At 41.5% G+C, this 22,112-nt stretch overlaps 1 protein-coding gene and 1 long non-coding RNA gene across 4 annotated transcripts in view; one reads left to right on the top strand and one right to left on the bottom strand.

Annotated features, from left to right (window-relative positions):
• Window positions 1-8,355: 8,355 nt before the first annotated feature.
• The window catches only part of LOC112431568 (nuclear GTPase SLIP-GC-like), a 38,246-nt gene continuing 24,489 nt past the window's right edge, over window positions 8,356-22,112 (top strand). The window contains exons 1-2 of one of the 2 annotated variants that reach the window (XM_076883174.1): window positions 8,356-8,803; window positions 21,120-21,173. In XM_076883174.1, coding sequence (XP_076739289.1) covers window positions 8,543-8,803; window positions 21,120-21,173 — 315 coding nt within the window. In that variant the 5' untranslated portion in view covers window positions 8,356-8,542. The remainder of the gene's footprint in view (window positions 8,804-21,119; window positions 21,174-22,112) is intronic. The other variant, XM_076883175.1, reaches the window with a different exon arrangement.
• LOC143418368 (uncharacterized) lies at window positions 10,054-12,095 on the bottom strand. Of its 2 annotated transcripts, XR_013098349.1 has the most exons (3): window positions 11,026-12,095; window positions 10,862-10,942; window positions 10,054-10,373 (listed from the first exon to the last, which is right to left on the bottom strand). It is a non-coding gene; the product is annotated as an uncharacterized LOC143418368 (long non-coding RNA). The 2 variants fall into 2 exon arrangements; XR_013098348.1 differs by having other exon boundaries at window positions 10,054-10,942.

Below are 22,112 nucleotides of genomic sequence, written 5' to 3'. Positions count from 1 at the left end.
ACAAGAACCGGGTTTCGATACCCATCCCTAGCAATGGGTGTGTCGTATAAGGTGTTTTACAGTATGTACCAGTTTTCTTTGGCTTAGCTTCAACACTCTAGTAAAGAAATATTGAAAGTATGTAAATAGCCCATGGGAACAATAATCATCTGGAAATTACATTGAGTGAAAAAACACACAAAACACAAAATCTGTTAAAAAATAATGAAATACAAGTACAGGACCCACTCTTGGCCCTCCTCACATACCAAGAATCTAAACACCTCCTTATCCATCAAACAATCTACTACTGCACTACCCCATCCTACAGTCTCTCCCCAGGTGTTTTCACTTTCCTCATTACCCTTTTGTGCATTTAAGTCCTCTCTCCCCCTGCTCAGTGTTGGTTTATCTGTTTGTCTCGATTCATGTCATTTCAGGTCTCAGGATTTTTCATGTTTCTGTTCAGGTTCATGTTTTGACTGCCTCAAGTCTTGGTTTTGCATGCTCCAGTTGAGATTCATGATCATGTTTTATGTCACAGTCTTCGCAGGTAATCTTACCTCTTCCCAGTTTAGATTTTGGTTTAGTTTTCCCTCAGTTCGCCACGCCCTGTTTTGTTTTGCTGTATAGGAATTTCTTTTACTTTTGTATTAATCACATTATTTTATTGTATAATGCCTTGGTGCCACTGGATTTTAACATGTCTCACACTCATACAGTAAGACAAATGGTGGGGGTCTAGTAAGGAAGTTGGGGAAAGCAGACAACTCCACAGGAAGAGTCTTTTGTCTCTTCGAGGACTCTGGGAGGCAGCAAGGGAGTGTGAACCTTAAGGTGTGAAACAGCTGTGTACTGCCTTTTGTTCCTGTGGAAGGTATTTAACTGAGAGCCATGCTAAGCTCAGAGAGACTATGCTGACCGTCTGCCCCGCGGTCATGCAGGCTCTCCACCAATTTGGGCTGGAAAGAGCTCTTTAATCAATACCATCATTAATGAGAAGAATCTTTTGGCCACTGGAATAATCAGTGCATGCACCACAGTCATGATAAAGGTGGAGGCTAACACTTGCAGCCCAAAATATGAGGCAGAAATTGAGTTCATTACGAAGGAGGTGAGAATTAAATATTTTATTTAAAGCTACAGTATATGTGTTTACAAAAATACAGCAGGTATTTGCTTTACATTACATTTTATAAAACTAAAATGCAATGATTTTTGTCTTTTAGGAGTGGCATGATGAATTATGGTCACTGAAGATGCTTAAGAAAGGTGATAACTATCGGGACATGTTTATTTACATTTTCCAGCTGCCTCCTGCAGCTGAGCTCCCTTGTCAGGTCCCAGCATCCTACTTAAATAGGAGAGATTGATTCGTATATAGCTCTAACTTGGCGTATGTTGCCCCAGGTTAGAGGGTTCTACCTCATGTGCTGAAGGCACCCCAGATGCATGAATAGTTGATGGAGATTAGCTGTGTTGGTCAGCTTTCCCAGACACGTTAAAATATATTCCTAGTTTTAGTCTTTAGGTTTCTGTTACCTTTCTTTCCCCGTTTTCCATTTTGTTACTCTTGTCTCTGTGCTCTATGTTTGCTCTTGTCTTCCCTGTCAGCCATACCTCCTTGTCAAGTCTGCTTCTCCATGCCTGTCTTGTGTTTCCTGTTTTACTTTGATAGCCTCATGTCCTGTGTTCAGTGTTTTGAGTTATGCTTCCCCTTTGTTTCGTCATGTTTGAATACTCCCAGCTGTGCTCTCCTGTTGTGTCTCAATCCCTTGTTACTCCCTTGTGTATTTAAGCCCTGTGTTTTCCTCTGCCCACTGTCGCCTTGCCCGATGTGGTTTAAATTTCTCCGTATGTCCCTATTCAATCGTTCCTGGTTCCGTGCTCCACGTTTCCTAGCGTTTCTGTTTCTGGGGCCACAGCATTTAGTTTGCGATATGGCAGCCTTGCTTCTGTCAGTCTGCCCCGAAGAAGCTGTGGCTACAACTGTAGCTGCCTCCACCAGTGTGTGAATGTGAGAGTGAATGAATAGTGGAATTGTAAAGTGCTTTGAGGGTCTCGAAAAGCGCTATATAAATGCAATCCATTATTATTATTATTATTATTAGTGAATATTGAATCCTACTGAAATTTGAATCACACAGTAACTGTAACAGTAACTGAGAAAATAATCAAGCATTTTATGGCTGTAAAGATATTTGCACAACAGAGTAGTTAAATCTCTCAATAAGTTAATGTCAGAGATTGGTGGATAATTTTAAAAGACATAAGTTGCTGGGTTTAGGGTAGAGAGGACCGATCCGATATTACGTATCGGTCCCATACTGACGTAAATTACTGGATCGGATATCGGAGAGAAATAAAAAATGTAATCCAATCCATTAAATATCAAAAAAGCACCTCACAAAACTTGTGACATGGTGTGGGGATGAACAAAAAGTATTTTACCAGCATAATATAATTTGCAGTATGATCATTGCTTTAACAATGTAACAGATAGCTTTAAGATGGCCTTAAGATGTTTATGCATACGGTTATCATATTAACTTTGTATTCCAGAACTATTTTATACATATTGCATATCTGTGCTTATTTTGAGTTGATGTTCGGTTCATTAAGGGTCTTAAGCTTCACTGGCGTGACTGTCCAGGTGATACATGCTGAGGGAAACTAGAACATAGAAGGAATTGCAATACATGCTTACAAAACACTTATATCAGGTCATTTTTATATTAAGCTTTTAGTAGAGGTTCTTGATTAAAACATTTATTTGGTAGATGACATATATATAGTTTCAGTTAGGTTGTTACACATAAGGATGAGCCTCTGTTCTGGTGAAAGGTCAGAAGTGCAACAGGTGAATTGAGAGAGAGCATTTAAGGACGAGACACAGACAGTTAGTAGGCGAGAGGTGACATAGAGGCTGAGTGAGGTCAACACATACACACACACATTAGTTAGATTTATTTATAGGTGAGAGGTTAGTCATGTCTGGTTGTAACTGCGAAAGTGTCTCTGTAAACGAGGAACCGTTCCTTGTTGTCTCGGCAAGAAAGAGGAACAATTCACTTCAAGACAAGAACTGAAAGGTTGACAGGAGATACCGGCCATGAAAATAGAAGATGATGTTCTTTCGAACTGTGTTAAAAGTCATTGTGGTTTTGATCTGATCTATGTATAAAATGTATCTGTGACGTATGAAGGGGCGTCATTAATCAAACCCTAAATCTATAAAATAATTGTTTGTGCTTTTATTAAGTCGAAGATCAATTGCTGTCTGTAGTGATCTTCCCACGCGTGTATTAAAATCATCGTTTGACTTAACCCGGCCGGATCAGTGTGGTTATTCTTCGATCACCTCTTGTATCCTTCCTCAATATTTGAACCTTAACAACGGCATAACTCGGCTCATAACCGTAGCACGTCGGAGCAGTGTGCGTCACGTGATAGAGCGGCTTTGTGTATTGTAGCCTCGCTACCAAACCAGCATTTCATCTCCGAGGAAGTTATCCCCGAGAGAAGTAAAGCAAGTGTGTAAGTTTATCTCTGAATGTTTGTAAAGCATTCCCGCGTTAAGCTTAACAACCGATATATGGAGCGACTGCCTCTTCTCTCTTCCTCCCTCTCCTGCTGCTACTTCAATCATGAAACTGATCAATGATCAGCTGATCGGCTTTTCTGTCGCGACTCCCGTTTCTCTTCTTTGTTTTTGGCCCACTTTGCACCAGAAAGAGGAAACCAGCGGCTGAACAACAGCAGCACGTTTAAGCTTGATAAGCTGTTGTTAGAATTTATTTAATATTACTTTCTACACCAGGATCCTTTTCTACGTAGCTGACCGCTGGTAACTGTGCAGGGGCAGATCTAGCAAAGTTTAGCCAGGGGGGGCCAATAGGGCATTAACAGGGAAAAGGGGGCACAAAGACATACTTTTCTTTCTTATTCTCATTTAAAATGTCGAGCTTTTAATAAATAATTATCTGAATCTTACACCCAAAGTTTTAATCTGATGAAAAATGTATAGAAGTCCATTACTGTATATAGTAACTCTTAAGTCTAATATACTAAGTAAGCTATACTACTTTTTCCTTTGGGAAGATACCATCTGTGCAGTCTGCATTTTTGTTGAAGAAAGATGTTGAATCTATTTAATTATTCTTGAAAAATAATTTAATTCTGTGCATTTTTTTTCACACTGCATCAAATTAAAGTTGATTACGTCAATTAAGCATCATGAGGTGGAGGGTGGTTCCCTATTTTTTTTGCTGGGTGTTTGCAACCCTATTAGTTAGGTTGCTTAATTTTTCTGCTAAGTACTCTTTAAAATACCAGAATAGGAAGGATGGAGTAGGTTTAAGTTTATTAGATTGATCACTATTGCTGAACTATGAAATATTTTGGGTGCAGTGTATTTTTTACATACAGGTATAACAGAATAGCTTTAGTGTTGTTGTTTATTTAAACTTGAGTATGAACTTATAAAAAAATGCAGCAAGATATTAAAAAACAGTTTTATTGATTAAAAAACACTATATCGGATTCATATCGGTATCAGCAGATATCCAAATTTATGATATCGGTATCGGTCATAAAAAAGTGGTATCGTACCATCTCTAGTTTAGGGTTAAAGTGGTCAATACTAGCTACTGATGTCAATCCTATACTTTTTCTCCAGAAGAATGTTGATTTTTCTTAAGTAATAACTTTTTGTAATGTTAAGTAAAAAGTAAGCCTTTTTACAACTTTTGAAATAAACATCACAATGTCGTTCAGAACCAAAGTGCTGGCAGCATAAAGAGAGAAAGCTACACAAAACCAAAATTTAAAAGTTGAGTTTTTAGCTGCTTTTTAACGCAAATCACACGTCTCAGTGGGTTAGAGCTCCAGAGTCTAGGAGCCATTACCACAACGCTCTGTCACTTTACTGTAATTCTCAGGCCTGTATGATGATAGAAATGTATGAATGTAAAAGTTTAAAGGTATAACAGGAACAGTTTCAACTGCGCGTGCAAATAAGTTAACAATTTCCATTGGATATCACAAGACTATAGGTCTGCAAACAGGGCGTCTGTTAGCTGTAAACATAAAACACTAGGGAAGCTGCATTAACAAATGCGTCTGTGATACTGTGTGCATATATGTGCCTAAGTTTGATCATCCTTAGATCTAAACATTAAAAAAAATCTAAAATGTTTCCCAAGAAAAAAAATTAGTCTAAAATTTGGGTTTCTTTTTTAAATTTACTGATTTAATTGTAAATGTATTAATCTTATTTATCTTGTTTATTGCAGGCTGAAAAGCTATCTGTAGAACTTTTTAAATATACAAAGTATGTTCCAAAGCCGGAAGATGGATATAAAGCACAGCAGTGGTACTGGCCACTAGTGAAGTGTGTGACTGTCAGGGTGCCAAACAATAAGTTTCTCCAGCATGTCACACTTGTGGACCTTCCTGGAAATGGCGATTGCAACAAGAGCAGGAACGAAATGTGGAGACAAGTAATTTTTCACATCAACTTCTTGTTGTTTTTCTGGTGTTGTTTTAACATCTTTTGTATTAATTATTTATAATTGACGTGCTATAATTTTTTTCAGATTGTTGGAGATTGTTCTACTGTGTGGATTGTGGCTGAAATTACTCGGGCAGCATCAGAGAATGAGGCCTGGGAGATTCTAAAAAGTGCACATGGCCTCATTGGAAATGGTGGTCAGTGTGAGCAAATTCACTTTATCTGCACCAAGTCTGATCCTTCAGACAATCGGTAAGTGAATTAAGATGTCAAAGTGCATAATTTAAAAAAATTTTAAAATCACATACTGATCAATCTTGTGGGAGAAATATTGAATAATAGTTGTATTCAGATATTTACTAAAAACACATAATATTCTCAACACTAACACAGTACTGGTAAAATTCTTTGTGAAGTCAGTACCCAACTCACAGCATGTGGCATGGCGAATAATGGTGTATTTTTAACAAGCAAACAAAACAAACAACCTTTATTTGTCACCAGTGTTGGGCAAGTTACTTTGAAAAAGTTATTAATTATAGTTACTAGTTATTTTTCAAAAAGTAATCGAGTTAGTAACTGAGTTTCTAAACGTAATTAATTACTAGGAAAAGTAACTATTGCATTACTTTAAAAGAAAGTTTTTAACTGATAGGTAGCTTGTACCTATCCGCTGGAACGTTGAAGACAATATAATTACACCGCAAAGCAAGACACGAAGTAGGCAAAGTTCTTCATGTTTCTCGTGCACGGGAGAGACCGAAGAGGCGCCGTTCCCTCGCCTGACCCGGTTGCTCTCGTCCGTTCTCCCGTACCACTGTTCTTTTATTGAGGTTACATGAATATGCATAGGTTCATTAACATATGACGTCTACATTCACACAAAGAGTACCTTGCCTGTGTATGTGTGTGTGTGTGTGTGTGTGTGTGTGTGTATGTGGGTGTGTGTGTGTGTGTATGTGGGTGTGTGTGTGTATATGGGTGTGTGTGAGAGATCTGTGTGAGGTCAAGATGTGACCCTGTGAAGACTCCCTAAAGCTGGTGCCAGGTGTCTGAGTCCATCTAACAAAAGGCTCTTATACTTAAACAGATATACGTGTGCTTGCTATACCATAAATCAACAAGAAAAGATAAACTCTCCTAGGGAGTATGTGATTTATACCAAGGATACACTCTAGAGGAATGAATGCACTTCCTTCTACACAGAGTTAATACAGACCTCCTTTAAGATGAAACATTCTTTCAATCTACAAATGATTATACACTTCTAAGCATATATGAGTAAATGTTTCTAAGCATAAATGACAATCAACAATACAAAACCTATCATTAACCTTCTGGGGTCCCGGGTATAATTGACCATTTTTGACTACTTTTAATTTGACCTCTACATATCACCATTAAAAACTATTTACTTTGCCTTGTTTGGTGTCATTCTTTTCAGTACAGCCTCACATGTCTGAATTTACAGTTATGTTTTAATTTTGACATACTCTATTAACACAACTGATCTAAAATCAAACAAAAAAAACAAAATCTGAGTAGAAAAAGTTATATTTTATGCTGTAACAACCACAAACATGTTTAATGAATCATATTTCATAACTTAAATACAAATATAAATTGTAAATCTTAAAATCCCATGCACAAGTTGTAATGGTTCGCAGTGGCTGACCGTGTGGAGAGTGTTTGGAGGACCCAGGTGCGGACACAGATAAGCAGACCAAATTAACTTTAAACAAAAGGCGAGCCTTTATTTGAGGCTGGAGTACATGAACTAAACTAAACGAGAAGTGAACAGGGTCAACAACTAAACAGGAACCTAAATTGGGAAGAAACTAACAACAGTGAGGCTATGAACAAGACTGTGCCTTTATTTGAGGCTGGAGTACATGAACTAAACGAGAAGTGAACAGGGTCAACAACTAAACAGGAACCTAAATTGGGAAGAAACTAATAACAGTGAGGCTATGAACAAGACTGTGCCAGAACATGAGGGAACTGTGAAATATAAGAGTAAGCATCATGAGCCATGACCTGCACAGAGACTTGAAACCTGACATGACATACGGCGTGGAACACAGACGACGCGACACAGACTGAATGAAACACAGAGACTAAATACACATAAGGGATGATCAAGGGAAGTGGTCACACATGGGAGCACAGCTGACACACATGAACCTAAAGACGGGACAGGGGAAGTGAAACTAAAGACACTGACATTGGACACAGACTTCCAAAGTAAAACAGGAAACATAACAGACGCAGACTTGACTAGGGAATACAGCAGACCCTGGAACACAGGAAATGAAAGACTAGAAAAGATAAACTATGACAAAATCAAAATTCAATAATGACACAAAACTCAAAACACTGGGTCACCGACCCAGGACCATGACACAAGTTAGCTGCAAATTTGCAGCCATTTACCTTTTTTTTTTTTTTAAATAACCATTTCAAACTATTTACATAACAATCAGGTGTTCTGCATTAAATAAGATGCCACATAAATTATTTGTGCCACTGCAAAAAATAATTTCTTTACAAGCATTCACACTAATTAGAAGAACAATACTGTGAATGCTTTTCAAGCATTCACACTAATTAATTAAATCCTTTCACATTTGTTACTTTTCATCTGAAAAATGTCACTTACAGTAAATGCTTACAGGTGAATTTGTTTTAGAAATATTATGGTGCGCTAATTACATTAAATTTCAATATGTCATTTTATGGTGGGGTGTGATTTGTGGTTTAGCACCAGGTGAGGGGTGGAGCAGCAGGTTCAGGTTACAGTGACAGGGGAGGCTGGGAGAAAGAGCTGATGACTGCCACACCCTGGTTTAGTAGCTGCTGGGGCCTGAAAAGGAATGAACTGAGAGCGGAGTGAGAGAGCTGAGCCAGTGGGAGTTGAAGAGTGTGAAGTGAAGTGTGAACTGAATGAAAAGAATTACTGAAACCTGACACAGAACTGTCTCCTTGTGTGTGTGCGTCATAACGGAGATCAGGAACAGAGTGATACAGTGGTGCCCAGCTTCCCGCTACGACATGTCAAACCCGCAGAACTACCAGCCAGCTCAGGCACTAGCTCAAATGATGGCCAGCATAGCGGCCTTGCAGCAGGAGCAGGCGGCAGAGCACCAACGTCATCTGCAAGACCTGCAGGCCCTGACTGAGCGGCAGACGCAGGTGCTACAAAACTTTTTGGCTCAGTTTGGGGCCGCTGCGAATCCGCCCCCTCTGGACGGGCTGGAACTCTCCCCAGAAGACCATCATCACCGCATGGAAGAAATATCGATGCCAGGGGAGGTAAGTGTCTCCCAAAGAGTGACTTTCGATGTTTGTTTGTTTTTTTAACGTCTAATATTTTTAATTATATTATTAAATAGACTTTAGTCAAAGGGGTTGTACATCAAATAAAGAAATGGTCTGCTTTCTAAGTATCTTGTTATGTGTATTTGTACTCATATTTTCATCAATCCAGTTCTTTTTGTTTATAGAAAGGTGCTGTTATATTTGTTATTTCTGCTGCACTCTTGACTAGCTCTCTCTTGAAGAAATAAATCCCGGTTATATACCAGTTACTTTGCCAAAAATTGATTGCAACAGCTATTTTGTAGTGATGTGTCAGTCGCGAACGGAAGTGAACAATGCAAGCCGGCTCCTTATCCGGTCGTTAAGTCTGACATCACTAGCCGTGTCTGGGCCTAAACTCCACTGCAAGTCCATATATCAAACGATCACTATGGCATTACTGAGAGTTGAAAAACTGTCTAAAGTCTTTCATCTTTAATAAAAAGATCAGCGTTCTGCTCTACCAGGTGTAACAATTGAGTTTACATCCAGGCATCCATGAAAACGGAATTTATGACATTTAACGGAGTTAGAAGTTAGCAAGAAGTTAGGTGGATTCTGTTCATCTGAATGTAGCGTTTTCAGTGGGAGAAACGTTTTGTCACTCATCCAAGTGATTTGAATTTAGATGTGTAGAGTTAGAAATGCTACAGAAAGTGTTGAAATTAATGCAGATACCAGAGAGTTAAATCAAGTGGCACATACCAAGGTTTTTTTGTTGTTTGTTTGGGGTTTCTTTAGAATAAAGAAGTTCAGTCAGGAGAACAACTGAGATAATCCATCCACAATACGAGGTTAGTCATTCATATACTGCTGCATGAGCTGGGCTGTAGTTACATCCTAAGGTTTTAAAAACTGAGCTTAAATAAATGATTAGCGGTAATAAAAGCCGAGGGAGGTCAACAGTGATCACTGACTGTTTTAGGAGCTTTTTGAGATTAAATAGAAGAAAATACAAAACATTAAACATGTTAACAACACAAAAGCCATATTAAACGCAGACTACTTTAGACCCGGAAATAGGATTCGTCACGTCATCACTTGACGACCGGATTGGGAGCCATGTGTAACCAACTTTAAGGTATAAAGGTGAATTACAGCGCAATAATTACTTGGGCTCGTAATAAGACCCTGGCCAGAATCAGAAGACACCAAATTCGTATGGAGCCAAAGTATTGAGCAGCAATAATGACCTGGACACAATGTTAACTTTTGAGTAGCCACTCTTGTATTGTTACAAAGTATAACAGGTATTTGTCCAATTTGTACAGATAAAGTATAAAATAAAATAAATAGTGTGCACACTCAACAAAATAAAAGTACTCGTTGGGGCCCTTTAAGAATTTAGAGTTAAGCTGGCGATAGCCAACTTCAAAGGTCCTTGTGAGTGTAACTGGAATGTATGAGTGTGTGGTGTGTATCTTCTTTGGGGTAGATCGTCCTCAAAGTGGTTGGCTCGCCATCTATCACAACCAGAATATCGTCCTGGTCCTTGGACTTTTCCGTCCTCTCCAAAAAACCTGACCTATAATCCAGGTCATAAAATGTACATTCTAATCAGTCTGTTTCAGATGCATTGTTTAAGGTTAAAATACAAAATCAAAATATTGCATCACCTCATATTCATTGCATCAACATCTTAAATCTTATCAAATCTCACAGTTCTGTTGTACAACATTCAATTTTCAAGCATATCAATTATGAGAACTAAACATCTAAGTTGCTCAGATATTTCTCTATTCATGTAAACATTAATTAAACAATACTTATGGTAAGTAACCATTGACACTCAAAATACAATACACCATAACAAATTCAGAACTATGTGCAAATAAGCAACAAAATATACATGTGAGTTCAGTTCAGAGGCATTAAAGCAGTGTGCTTAATTTCTCCACGCTATAGGCCTATTCGTGAGAGAGAAATGCACTAAAAATTACCCTCTAGATTACTTTAAACTCACAGTGAACTGACAAAATTTAGCTTTAGAGCAGCTAAGAACATGTTGCTCACCGTTGCTCTGTTTCACAAAAGCCCAACACACACTGGCGTTGGAATTGCAGCAGCTCTCCGGATGAAAGGTGAGTGGTTAGCCTGTGAGACACCGAGCTAGCATTAGCATGATCGCGACGGTAAGTCTCTACAAGTTTTTTCCATCAGAATAACACTCGTCTTACCGACGTTGCCTCTCTCCTTCATCCAGCCACTCGACTCCGGACTTCCAGCAGGTAAGTAGGCTGGCTTTCCTTCCTCTCAATCCTGAGTTTTCCTCTCTTTTGTCCGTGGATTTCTCGGTTTGAGTAGCAGATGCCTCCACTCCTCTTGCTGAGATAAGAAAAACCCGGGACACCATGCACCTCCACCTCACTTCCTGGCTGACAGGGTCAATGCGGCCTGGGTAGGCTCTGATTGGTTGCTGAGCTAGGTGCCCTCACGTGGGGTGAACTGAGAGGTGCATTCAATGGTCATAGGAAATACGACGCTTGTTGATGTGGACAGTTAATATAAAGAGAATAAGTATGATATTTTTCATCTGGGCTACACCCTCCCCTCCTGAACTCATGCACGTCCCTGTGCATGGTAGACAGTTAAATGATGATTATTTGACGGGTCAAGGAAGAGGGCGAAGCAGGCTCTTCACCATCACTGATGACATCGGCCCAAGCTGAAGACAGTCCTTGCAAGAATGATTTTGCTGCAGTGATCAGAGGATTGCCTAGCTCCGTATAGTCAAGCCGTCGTGGCGGACGACGGTTTCTCTCAGATCTCCTTACAGAATCATTTGTATCCATGTTTTCCCTTGTATCCACTGGGACTATCTCCTCCACTCTCTCCTCAGAATTCGCACCTCTGGTGCCAGCCTCCTGAAATGGAAGTTGCCTTTCTTGGACGTCTGGGTCATCAACAGGTGAGTCATTTTCAGCTAAGGTTATTTCATCCACTTGTTCGGTCGGTGTGACTCCATTGGTAGATAAGTACTCAGTATCATCTGTAGTACTGTTAGGCATATCAGGTATGTTGCCAAAATCAGATTGGCTGTCAAAAACAGGTGGGTTGTCAATATCAGGAACATTTACAGGACTCTCACTCACTGTGTGGACAGGGGAACTCAACCAAACAGGAATGAGCAAATCATCTTCTTCGTCTGAGGAGTTCTCTTCCTCTAGCGCTGGATTTGCACGGGTTCTTGGCCTGCGTGACACTGGCTTCTGTACATGCTCACTGCTTTCCTCCACAGGTAGGTAGCCACATGGCAGCAACAGATCCCGGTGTAGTGTTCTTAGGGGACCATCTTTGTTTTCAGGCTTAACTGTATATACTGGGAGGTTGCCTGCCCTTCTCACCACTACATGCACAGTGTGTTCCCACTTGTCTGAAATCTTATGTTTGCCCCGGATACGGACATTCCTGACCAATACCCGATCTCCAGCTTCCAAGTCTGATGCAGTTACATGTCTGTCAAACCTCATTTTGTTCTTGTGAGCCATCTTTGCAGCCTTGTCCATAGCTAACTTGTAGCTTTCTTTGAGACGTGACTTGAGTTTTTGCACATATTCAGAGTGAGATGAGTGTTGTTCCTCTTGCACTGGCAGATTGAATGCAAGGTCAACTGGCAACCGAGGTTGGCGTCCGAACATCAGTTCGTACGGGGAGAAACCAGTCACTTCATTCCTGGTGCAGTTATAAGCGTGGACCAGGGGTCTTACATGGTCACGCCAACAGGACTTATCTTGATCACGGAGAGTTCCCAGCATATCAAGCAAGGTACGATTAAATCGTTCCACAGGATTGCCCCTAGGATGGTATGGGGTTGTCCTCACCTTGTGGATACCAGCCACCTGACAGAGCTCCTTGATTGTGCGGGACTCGAAATCTGGACCCTGGTCACTATGCAATTTTTCTGGGATGCCATAGTGTACCATAAAGTTCTCCCACAGACACCTTGCCACTGTGCGGGCCTTTTGATTAGGTGTTGGGATAGCAACTGCAAATTTAGTGAAGTGGTCCGTGATCACCAATATATCTTTGGTTCCACTCCTGTCAGCTTCCAGGGACAAGAAGTCCATGCACAAGAGTTCAAGAGGTCGTGTCGTATTAATGTTGACCAAGGGGGCCGCTCTTTCAGGCCGTGCCTTCCTCCGCACGCACCTGCCACACGTCTTCACTTTCCTTTCCACGTCCAAAGCCATCCTTGGCCAATAAAATCTTGACCTTACAAGGTCCAGTGTACGGTCGACTCCCATGTGACCCATATGGTCATGCAGGCTGGTGAGAACTGTGTTGCGAAGCTCAGCTGGAAGTACAAGCTGGTAGGTTTTCTGGGACCCCTCTTGGCGTTGCCGGTACAAGACATTGTTGCGGAGCTCAAGACGGTTAAGCTCTCGGAGGAGCAGTGGAAGCTCAGGGAGCTGTGTGCGCACGGTTGGAGGTGGTGTGTCCCCATATTCGATCCGAGAAATAACATGCTTTATACACTGATCGGCTCGTTGCTCGTCTGCCAGCTCTGCCTCAGTTAGATGGGGAATGGTTGGCAGACCTCCAAACTGTTCCTCTTGCCCATAGCTATCAGGTACAGCACTAAGAGACACAGCAAGCACCTCCACCAAGGCAACACAATCTGCATCTGCCTCTCTTTCATTGTCAGGACTGACGCTGTAGGTGAACTGCCTCTCACAGATTGCTTTCACCACAGACTGATTTACAGCATTGATGTTGTCTGGATCACAAAGGTGATCTTGAGTGAACTGTTGTATGCGTTCAATCTCTTTTTGTGATTTCAGGTCGTCCGCTAGCCCTCCGTGTGGTCTGCGTGATAATCCATCCGCATCTCCATTCTGCTTCCCTGGACGATAGAGGAGTTTGAAAGAGAATGTGGACAGTGCTGCTAGCCACCTATAGCTAGTTGCGTCAAGTTTTGCTGAAGTCAGAATGTAAGTCAGCGGATTACTATCCGTTACAACAGTGAAGTGGTTGCCGTAGAGATAGTCGCTGAACTTTTCTGTAACTGACCACTTGAGCGCCAGAAGCTCCAACTTGTGCGCTGGATAGCGATTTTCGCTCCGTGACAGCCCTCTACTTGCATAGCCTATGACTCTAAGTTGTCCCTCTTGCTCCTGATACAATACAGCACCAAGCCCGGTGGTACTGGCGTCGGTGTGCAGTATATAGGGTTTCTGGGGGTCAGCGAAGGCAAGTACAGGGGCAGTGGTGAGACTTTGGATGACTGACTCGAAGGCTTCCTGGCAAGCTGGCGTCCAGCGACCTCCGAAAGGGTCTTTTGGGTCATGGTACTGATGTGCACTTTGTCTTGCGTTTACTTTTGATTTCTTGTGGCTAGGTGGGTACCCCGAAGTTAAGTTGTGGAGAGGTTTCACAATGCTGGAATACCCCTTAACGAACCTTCTATAATACCCAGCAAAACCAAGGAACGACTTTAACTCTCGCAGGGTCTGTGGGACAGGCCATGTTTTAAGGGCCGAAATCTTCTCAGGGTCAGTCCGAACTCCATTTCTGGAGACCACATGTCCCAGATAACGGACTGAAGTCTGGAAGAAGACACATTTCTCTGGTGACAGCTTTAACCCAAACTCTTTTAGACGAGTGAGCACTTTCATGAGTCTTTCTTCGTGTTCCTCAAGGGTTCGGGAGAATACTATCACGTCATCAAGAAAGACCAATGCATCCTTCAAATGCATATCCCCCATGCACCGCTCCATTAACCGCTGGAACGTGCTGGGGGCGTTCGTTACACCCTGAGGCATTCTGTTGAACTCCCAGAAGCCGAGAGGGCACACAAAGGCCGTCTTCGGTTTGTCTGCTTCTTCGACCTCGATCTGGTAGTACCCTGATTTTAGATCAAGAACAGAGAACCACTGTGAACCATTGAGGGCTGAGAATGTGTCCTCTAGCTTCGGAAGGCTGTACGCATCTTTTATAGTCTGAAGGTTTAGACGCCTATAATCGATGCACAACCGGACTTGGCCGTTCTTTTTCCGGACTACCACTATGGGTGACGCAAATGGGGACTCTGACTCTCTAATAACTCCTGCATCAAGGAGTTCCTGAATGTGCTTCCGGACAGCCTCAATGTCCCGTGGGTGGATTGGCCGGGCACGTAGTTTGAAAGGCGTGCCATCCGAAAGTTTTATATGATGTCGCACCTGGTCCGTCCGGCCAAAATCCAGGTCGTGCTGTGCAAACACCTCAGGCATGCCGCTGAGCTGCTGAGTGATGCGCTGTTTCCATTCCAATGGAACTGGGGAGTCACCAAAATTGAAGGTTATGGTGGGCTCTTGGAAAGACGGAGTCTCTGGAGTTCTCTGGGATAGTTCTGACTGTTTGGTCTTGTTGTGTTCCTTTAATAGGATGGTCTGATAAGCACTAACCTCTGCAATAGTACACTTGGCAGGGATGACAATGTCGTGGTCAGACTCGTTGCTTATAACAACTGGCAACTTGTGGGGCCGCCGCTGGGGAAAGTCCACCAGACCGGCTTTAAGTAGCAGGCCACCGGGCAAGGGGGACGATGATGGGTACTCAATTACAACTGATTTTTCATCCTGAAGGCCCTCGCCAAGGGCGACTCCCTCCACCACTACAGTTGAACCAGCTGGAATGACTTGAGGCATCTTGCCAAGTAGCTTCACTACCCCCTGATGGGTGTCACTTGTCTGCTTCCGTCTCAACTCAATGATTTTGAAGACTACTTTGTAGCCATGTGGGAGGGGTTGACGATTGGCTAAGTCAGTCTCTGAGTAGATGTCGAACAGTACATCTAGGGTGTTTGTGCCTATGAGCATGAGGGATTGTGAAGTGTCAGGGACGATTAAAGCAAGTGTGTTTACATCTACTGGAACACCTATAAAGTCCTTTGGAAAAGTTATGGTCATTTCTATATAGCCAAAGTAAGGCACTAGCTGGCCATTAGCACCTTCCACTTCTAAGAGGTCATGTAGTGGCTTGATCTTTTGCTCTGAAAGGTGCTGCTGGTAAAATGACTCAGGAACAGTGGTAACTTGGGAGCCTGAGTCAAGAAGACAGTTGACTTCTTCACCTCTCACAGTCACTTGAGCTGTACTTCTGGTACCAATCAACTGTTTAGGGAGTTGGAAAGATTGGTTCTGCTCTGAATGGTTTAAGCCAGAACATGTTTGTGCTTTGACAGTCTTTGCTGGGGTACTTACTTTGTTAACCTCAGCTGTGATTTTGTCACCATTGTTTACGTCTGAGGGACGTTGTTGACTCTCCTCAGCTCCTGTTTGTCCCACAACAGGAACTGTTAGATGTTTAAAGGTGAATCTGTACAATCTCGCGCTTCCCACTGGCGTTGTTTCTCCTCCAACTGCTTCTTTTTTTCTGCTACTAGGTTGGGGTTAGCGGGGTCAACACAGCATGGAGCGATATGTCCATCTTCACCGCAGTTGAAACAATACCAGGGCTTGGGTCTGCCCCTTTGCCTCTTTGAAGTCTGTCTTTGCATACGTCCATCTACACCATGTGGCTTTGACATCTTACTCTGCGGCTTCCCTGCAGGGTCCTTGCTGTTTGCAAACTTTGTTTTTTTCTGTGACATGAATGTAGTTAGTTGACTTTGCAGACTCGCCACCTGCTTTCGCAGATCCTCAATAGCAGCAATGCTACTCCCATGTTTCTCCTCTGGTTCACAAACATGTGCACCCTGGAACTGTAACTGAGTTCTCTGCTTTGTGGTGCCAATGTGTTTTCTCATACGGTTAGTTTTTGCTTGCTGTCGATCTTCCTCAGAGCGAATCATTAACAACAGGTCTGAGAATTGGGGTGGGCTGCTCTTCTTTTGCTCAAGTTGCAGGGCGCTGAGTAGGTCGTTGTCCCAACATCCCCTGCAGAACTGTTTAAGTAGATGTTTGTCCACTTCTTCACATGCGACTCCCCCCCTCTTCGTGGCTCTGTTTAATGCTAGCTGTAGCCGGTGAAGGTAAGTGGATGACTTCTCACCTGGATCTTGAAGGGTGTTCAGGAATTGAGCGAAAAGTTCCTCACCATCTTCTACAGTGCCAAAGGCTGAATCTAGAAGCTGCAAATAAGTCACAGGTGGTGACTCAGGCCGCAAACTCTTAACTATATCAGCTGCTGGTGGGAGCAGGCTCTCATGGATCTTTCTGGATATTTGCAGGGGGGACATGCTGGGATCATTTTGGAGCAGTTCAATTTGTGTGCGCCATGTGTCATAATCAGTTTCATTGTTAGGTCTGGGAACCTTACCGGAGAAGGAACGGAGTCTCACCTGGGACTGGATGTGTGGGACAACATCTTGCCTTCGTACGATATGCTCTACCACAACCTTCTGAATGTCAGGTGGGTTCAAGTCACTTACTGAGAGGGACGCTGCTCTCCTTCCATTAGTGAGGGGAACATCATCAGTGGCACCAGTATCACTTGGTGTAACATCTGAATGTGAGGTGTGACACTGTCGCTCTTTAGAAGCGGGCGGAGATACAACAGTGGTCTCGACATACGTGGGAGAAGGTTCTTCAGTGGTAGGTCGCATGGCTTCAACATCCTCCCCAATCTGACACATCATCTCCTTCAGCACCTCACCGTAGTCTTTGCCACTCAGCTTGGCTAGTTCCTTGAGTTCCGCCAAGTAGGTTTTTGTAACATTACTCCCAACCGTGGTAGTGTACATGCTACTGAGTGTTTTAATTTCATAGACAACGCTGGGATCAGCTTGTGCTGTGTATGTGTATGGTAAACGAGGTTCTAAACCTTCTAAGGCTGAACTGCTAGAGTATTCTACGATCAGGTTTTGGTAGAAGTTGGACAGTGAATCATCAACAAAAAGGACTCTTGTGATTTTACCATACTGTTTCAGAAAGTCAATGACCTGTTCATCTTTCTCAGATACCTGTGTTATCCCAGCGACAACAACCGCATTAGGTATTTTGACACCAGACTTTTGTATGAAATCCATGCTGGTCATTGCCTCAATATTGATGCTCAAATCAATTGGCTCCTGGCTGGCTCGCCACTTCTGTAACCAACTTTAAGGTATAAAGGTGAATTACAGCGCAATAATTACTTGGGCTCGTAATAAGACCCTGGCCAGAATCAGAAGACACCAAATTCGTATGGAGCCAAAGTATTGAGCAGCAATAATGACCTGGACACAATGTTAACTTTTGAGTAGCCACTCTTGTATTGTTACAAAGTATAACAGGTATTTGTCCAATTTGTACAGATAAAGTATAAAATAAAATAAATAGTGTGCACACTCAACAAAATAAAAGTACTCGTTGGGGCCCTTTAAGAATTTAGAGTTAAGCTGGCGATAGCCAACTTCAAAGGTCCTTGTGAGTGTAACTGGAATGTATGAGTGTGTGGTGTGTATCTTCTTTGGGGTAGATCGTCCTCAAAGTGGTTGGCTCGCCATCTATCACAACCAGAATATCGTCCTGGTCCTTGGACTTTTCCGTCCTCTCCAAAAAACCTGACCTATAATCCAGGTCATAAAATGTACATTCTAATCAGTCTGTTTCAGATGCATTGTTTAAGGTTAAAATACAAAATCAAAATATTGCATCACCTCATATTCATTGCATCAACATCTTAAATCTTATCAAATCTCACAGTTCTGTTGTACAACATTCAATTTTCAAGCATATCAATTATGAGAACTAAACATCTAAGTTGCTCAGATATTTCTCTATTCATGTAAACATTAATTAAACAATACTTATGGTAAGTAACCATTGACACTCAAAATACAATACACCATAACAAATTCAGAACTATGTGCAAATAAGCAACAAAATATACATGTGAGTTCAGTTCAGAGGCATTAAAGCAGTGTGCTTAATTTCTCCACGCTATAGGCCTATTCGTGAGAGAGAAATGCACTAAAAATTACCCTCTAGATTACTTTAAACTCACAGTGAACTGACAAAATTTAGCTTTAGAGCAGCTAAGAACATGTTGCTCACCGTTGCTCTGTTTCACAAAAGCCCAACACACACTGGCGTTGGAATTGCAGCAGCTCTCCGGATGAAAGGTGAGTGGTTAGCCTGTGAGACACCGAGCTAGCATTAGCATGATCGCGACGGTAAGTCTCTACAAGTTTTTTCCATCAGAATAACACTCGTCTTACCGACGTTGCCTCTCTCCTTCATCCAGCCACTCGACTCCGGACTTCCAGCAGGTAAGTAGGCTGGCTTTCCTTCCTCTCAATCCTGAGTTTTCCTCTCTTTTGTCCGTGGATTTCTCGGTTTGAGTAGCAGATGCCTCCACTCCTCTTGCTGAGATAAGAAAAACCCGGGACACCATGCACCTCCACCTCACTTCCTGGCTGACAGGGTCAATGCGGCCTGGGTAGGCTCTGATTGGTTGCTGAGCTAGGTGCCCTCACGTGGGGTGAACTGAGAGGTGCATTCAATGGTCATAGGAAATACGACGCTTGTTGATGTGGACAGTTAATATAAAGAGAATAAGTATGATATTTTTCATCTGGGCTACACATGGGTTTTTTTTTCTTTCGCTCACCCTCTCTCTCGCACTTTTTTTCCGCTTCACTCCGCACGCGAGCCTTGTGCTTTGTGGTGGGAAGAGAGGGGAGGGGTGGTAGTTACACTCTCAGTAGCACAGGAACAGAGCAGGAGGGAGACAGAGAAAAAGAGCCATGGACAACAATGTCACATTAGAAAAGTATAGTAATAATCCACAACTATTTTCAGTTGCGGATGATAAAGGATTCAGAAAGTTTATTCATGCAGGCCCAAGTTGAAATGTAAATAGCTGGTTTTTGTATTATATGATTTATTTATTACATTTTATGTGGAGTGAATGAATAAAAGTATATTTACGGTGGCTGCTAGAGACAAAGCACATACAAACCCCGAAGCATGTACAAACTCCAAAACACGTACAAACTCCAAAACGCGCAGTGTTGAGCTTTTGTTACCTAGTGGCTACACAAGCCAGCAAGTACCAACAACTGGATTTGGTGTGTGGTAGTAACAGGTAAATGAACATTTTTTTTAAATTATTTGAATATATATGAGTGCTTGTGTATAAATACACAAAAATTACACGTATGCTTTCAATTGCGTAATTTAAGTGATCTAGGTAGCTCTGTTTTTGAAGTTCAGTTAACGCTAGAAATGTGTTTTGGAGTTTGTACATGCTTTGTCTCTAGAGGCCACCGTATATATTTATATATAAACATATATAAATAAAACCACTTCTGTTTTGTTTTTTTACATTAGTAATTCCTTTCGTGCATAATTTTATATTGTTGTTAATAATAAATTAATTAAAAGCAACAAAACAACCTGAAGAGCCAGTTGGGAGCCAAAAGAGCTGGTTCTCTAAAAAGAGCCGGAAATCTCAGCACTACTACTTTGTGATAGGAATGATCTCTAAATTGATATTCTTTGTAAAAGATATGATTGACCAATTTTAAGTCAACAAGTCATTTATAACAGCTTAAATTCAGTGACAAGGTAGTTATCCCCGACAGAATTTGTTTTCCCCGGATCAGGTGAATTTGCTTGGTGGGGAGAGCGGATCCAATTAACTTCGCCTCCGTAACGATCAGAAGCTGAAACCTGCAGTCAGCTGAGACTGAAGAAGTCACTTGGATGAGTGACAAAACATTCCTCCCACTGAAAACAGTCCAGATGAACAGAATCAACTTTTTGGGATACTAGTTTCTGTTTCTTTGTTACTCCCGAATTCATCAAAGAGGCAACCTGGCTGTCTGTGTAAATGCTGATGCTTTCAAGTGTCATAGCAACATTTACTGTAATCGAAGCAAATATCCCGATTTCGACTCGGATTTGTTTGAGTACAATTATCCATTTGTGTTAACTGTAAAAGGGATACTGTAAAGTTACTATATTTAAGCTACAACTAGATGTGCTACAGCCTTATCATTTTATTATTTCTGTCCTTGCCTGGTTTTAATTAATAATCCAAAGAAAAAAACCTCCCAAAACACTAACAGGTCATGAAAATTCATTCAGACTTAGCAATTTGATGATTCATCCACCTTAATTATTAAAAAGCATCAGTATCTGTATCAGAATCTTTGATACTGGGCCTGTGTTTACAAGGTATCAGATGGATACCAAATCACATCACTAGTGTGGGGACATTCATGAATATCCTATTGTGCCCCCCTCCCTGCACACACCACAACACCGCAAAAACCACACCTTCCCACACATTGATAGCATTATTCAGAAAAATTCTTTAACTTTTATGCTGATTTGGATTTGCAATATTTTTATTGTGTTAGGAAGAGCCAAATACAACTCAACCACAAAAGGAATCAGTCAATACTTCTGGTCAAGTAAGTATAAAAAACTGTTTCATGACACTCCTCTTCAGTATCTGTACTGCAAGTTACATTTTTAAGTAAACATTTTACATAGCTTTGCACTTAGCTTTACCTACTCTGCAAACAAAACTATAAAGAAACAGCTGATTTCGATCAGGTAGGAATTACTGAAATTCAGATAATGAACCAGCATGCTTTCCTTCATTCATACAGTGGGATGCAAAACTTTTGGCAACCTTGTTAATAGTCATTATTTTCCTGTATAAATCGTTGGTTGTTACAATAAAAAATGTCAGTTAAATATATCATATAGGAGACACACACAGTGATATTTGAGAAGTGAAATGAAGTTTATTGGATTTACAGAAAGTGTGCAATAATTGTTTAAACAAAATCAGGCAGGTACATAAATTTGGGCACTGTTGTCATTTTATTGATTCCAAAACCTTTAGAACTAATTATTGGAAGTCAAATTGGCTTGGTGAGCTCAGTGACCCCTGACCTATATACACAGGTGAATCCAATAATGAGAAAGAGCATTTAAGGGGGTCAATTGTAAGTTTCCCTCCTCTTTTAATTTTCTCTGAAGAGTAGCAACATGGGGGTCTCAAAACAACTCTTAAATGACCTGAAAACAAAGACTGTTCACCATCATGGTTTAGGGGAAGGATACAGAAAGCTGTCTCAGAGATTTAAGCTGTCTGTTTCCACAGTTAGGAACATGTTGAGAAAATGGAAGACCACAGGCTCAGTTCAAATTAAGTGGCAGACCAAGAAAAATCTCGGATAGACAGAAGCGACAAATGGTGAGAACAGTCATAGTCCACCATTTGTCAGACCAGCACCAAAGACCTACAACATCATCTTGCATCAGATGGAGTCACTGTGCATCGTTCAACCAATTGGCGCACTTGACACTACGGTATGAAAAGGAAAAAAAATAGAACGCAT

The sequence above is a fragment of the Maylandia zebra genome, linkage group LG4, assembly GCF_041146795.1.
Source record: "Maylandia zebra isolate NMK-2024a linkage group LG4, Mzebra_GT3a, whole genome shotgun sequence".
Classification (NCBI taxonomy): domain Eukaryota; kingdom Metazoa; phylum Chordata; class Actinopteri; order Cichliformes; family Cichlidae; genus Maylandia; species Maylandia zebra.
This window is presented reverse-complemented; position numbering and strand designations above follow the sequence as displayed.